Source organism: Camelina sativa, chromosome 3 (genome assembly GCF_030686135.1).
Source record: "Camelina sativa cultivar CO46 ecotype springtype chromosome 3, ASM3068613v1".
Lineage (NCBI taxonomy): Eukaryota > Viridiplantae > Streptophyta > Magnoliopsida > Brassicales > Brassicaceae > Camelina > Camelina sativa.
The window spans coordinates 23,883,280-23,886,649 of record NC_141882.1 but is presented as its reverse complement, the minus strand read 5'-3'; the positions used below and the strand labels follow the sequence as shown (position 1 = coordinate 23,886,649).

At 30.6% G+C, this 3,370-nt stretch overlaps 1 protein-coding gene across 1 annotated transcript; it reads left to right on the top strand.

Annotated features, from left to right (window-relative positions):
* Positions 1 to 1,810: 1,810 nt before the first annotated feature.
* On the top strand, positions 1,811 to 2,264 carry LOC104779136 (uncharacterized). The gene is given in 4 exon segments (XM_019240543.2): positions 1,811 to 1,869; positions 1,871 to 1,928; positions 1,930 to 2,007; positions 2,069 to 2,264. Coding segments are annotated over 4 exon segments (288 nt in total). The 3' UTR covers positions 2,162 to 2,264.
* Positions 2,265 to 3,370: the final 1,106 nt, after the last annotated feature.

Below are 3,370 nucleotides of genomic sequence, written 5' to 3'. Positions count from 1 at the left end.
AGTTATAGTATAAATTATAAATCTTCGTTCATACACAAATACACAATATATAACGTACATGGATATCGGCGTCTTGAACAATGTATAACTAGTTTAAGAAATGTTATCAGTTGAACCTAATCTGAAACCTGATGTGTTAGAATTTTCTAGCACAAAATTGGGTTTAGATAGTTCAAAAAATCTAAATGAAGATTTGATTTTTTTGGAAAAATAAAATTAATAATGGTATTTATGGAAAGAAAAAAAATCTTATTTTAGTGGTATTTAGGAGAACTGACAATTGCCCTTCAATTAACTACAAAATATATTTTTTAAAATTAAGGGTTGATAGATTATCAAATACTGTATATAGCTGGTCTGTCCCCATTATTTCCTGAATTCTTGAATATCTGTGAACTCATGTATTAATGTATGAACTCATGTATCTGTAAACTTGTTACAAATAATATAAAATATTTGGATTGAATACATATAACTATAGTTGTTGTACAAATATGGACAGAAATTACATTTATTGAATTAATAATTTCGGTGTAGATCAGTAGATATCACCGATATAAAAGTCAAAATTTTTGAATATCCAACATTTAGTTATTTACATTAGCTAATAACGTCGTTGTATGCCAGGTGGATGCAGCTTGGAACCAGGAGACTAAACAAGCTGGATGCGGATGAATCACCACTTCTCGCTGAGGCTATGGCCATTTTCCACGCTCTACAAGATGCCTTCTCACTGGGCCTTCCACAAATCTCAGTTGCTTTAGATTGTAAACAATTAATTGAAGCCATAAACTCGGAGAATCCACCCAAAGAATTCCATAGGATTATCTTTGATATCTTTACCCTATCCTCCTCCTCTTTTCGATTTATTAGATTCTCTTTTGTACCTAGAAACTGTCATCGGGATGAAAATACCCTCGCAAAACGCGTTTTATCTAATTTTGTATATGGTCCAGTTTAACCGGTTTTAAATGAAATTCCCGATTTGCACAAAAACATTGGCCACATCTGTTAAATAGAATATACCCGTAGAAAATAATATTGAGAATGATGTTTCGAATATTTCCGCATGTCCTGATGTGTATGGGCGTAGTCACGCGCTTTCGCATTGACCAAATGTATCAATGCCAAATTTGGAGAATAATATCTTAAACTTAGTATGGTGATCTCAGGTTATATTTGACCGTATAATACCGATCCCTAACCGTTGAACAAGCTATATCCATGACGTTATACACCTAAAACAATAGATAACATATACACACACAAAAAGTAAATTAAAAAGTCGTATGTTTTGTTTCGTTTTCCCAACATTTTCTCTTTATATATTCATTTTGTATATTTGTGTTCCAAAAGGATTCTTTTCTTTCATAAAATATAACCGTTGTCATCACACAAAAAAAATGTAAAACAGAAATAAGCAAAAAGGGAATGAAACCCAGTGAAAGAAAAAGTCAAAACTCTATACTAATTTTAGAAAACTATAATAATAATCTTAAACAAATAATATGTTACATGAGAAAGAATCTTCCAAGGTTATGCAAACGAAAAACTCCAAAGCAATTGTAACTTATGAATGAATATTAAAATGAAAAAAAAAATCAAGAAGAAAATTATCAAGAAGAAACTGTCTTAATGTTTGCTAGAAAATTGCAAAAAAATATACATTTCCGTTGCAATTTCGTGTATCTTTAAGAAACTAACATTTTATATAAAATTTCGTATAACATTTTATATAAAATGACAATATTCCTGCATCTTTTTGGTATCAATTTAGTTTTTTTTTTTAATTAAGAAAAAAATTATAATAATGGATCTTTTTGTCATTGTAGTAATTATAGTATCTGGATGTGTTATATTTCCGTCGATTTGCCATGTGCTGTGTCTTCTCCCATCGGCAGCCTTTGTCTCAGCCGCGAGATTTGGAGAAAAGGTAACGCGGGAACAAAAGATGGAGGAGTTGTTGTTTTGAAAGGGAATGATGCCTCAACAGCTGTTGTGGCTGCGGCTGTAATCGCTACAGATTCTGGCGGCGGTGGCGGGGACTACAACGGTTGTTGTTGTGGAGGCGGTGATGATGGTGGAGGAGGTGGGGGTGGTTGTGGAGGTTGCGGCGGTTGTGGAGGTTAAGGGTTTTGTAGTTATGTCTTGTGGGATTTGATAATTATCTCTTTATTATATGTAAGATTTAAACTTGTGATGATTGAAATTGTATCATAATGTGCTTTAACAAAAATAAAAATAAAAATAAAACTTTATCATAAGGTGAAGAAATGAATAGGGGTGGACATTCGGGTATCTATTCGGGTTCCGGGTCGGGTATTTCGGATTTTCGGGTCTAGATAAATAAAATCCAGTAGAGTATTTTTAGATTTCGGGTCGGATTCGAGTAAACATCCATCGGGTATGGATAGTTTCCGGTAATATCTAAATCCTTAAATATATTTCAAGTTAAGATCGGATATGATAGTTTTTAATCCAAATTAAAAAAAAAAAGTCAATTCAAATTAATGTTAATAATTATCAAAAAAAAAACAAAAAATTAAATTGCTGAAAGAAAAGATAATTCTAAATATTAAAACATCTTCACAAGACGATAGTTCTGGACTTCCTAAAACATCAAATTCAAAGTTAGAATCATATAATCTATCCAAACTAACATATGAAAATGAAAACTAACTATTTTGCAATAGTGATTATAAAATTACTTAATTATCTTGCAATAGTGATTATAAAATTACTTACAAAACTTGTAAATTGAATTAATTTATTGTTTAGGATATATAACTTTGGATGATTTTGGGTATTTGTTTGGGTGTTCGGGTATATCCGATCCGATCGAGTACAGATACCTAATTTATTTAATAAAAATATACAGTCAGATATTTTTAAATTTGGATTTTGGTTCGGATCAGATATTTTAAATCCGCTTTCGGGTTAGATGTCTGGATTCAAATATTTTGTCCGGCCCTAGAAATGAGGGTGTAAATGTGAATTGCTCATTTACAAAATATTAATCTTCTAATAAACTTTATTTTTCTTTTCGTTTCATTTAAATAATGTACGTGTCTATTGCTCGTCTAATTTGCTCGAATGTGAGATATTTTATTTTTCGCAATTTGTGTCTAGAGAAAATTTATTCGCTACTTTGAAGTTTTTAAAGAAAATGTGGACTTTTTGGTGTCTAAACAAAATATCATGAACACAAATTATGAAATTGTATATATTGAACGCTAGAGTTTTTATCGTAGTAACTGCAAAAACTAAAGAATAATCATTTTGTTTGTAGTATAAATGGCTAAATTTCTAGTGATCAAGGATTTTATTTATTTTGTGTTAGCAACTTTTTATCATATCATTAATGTTTAAT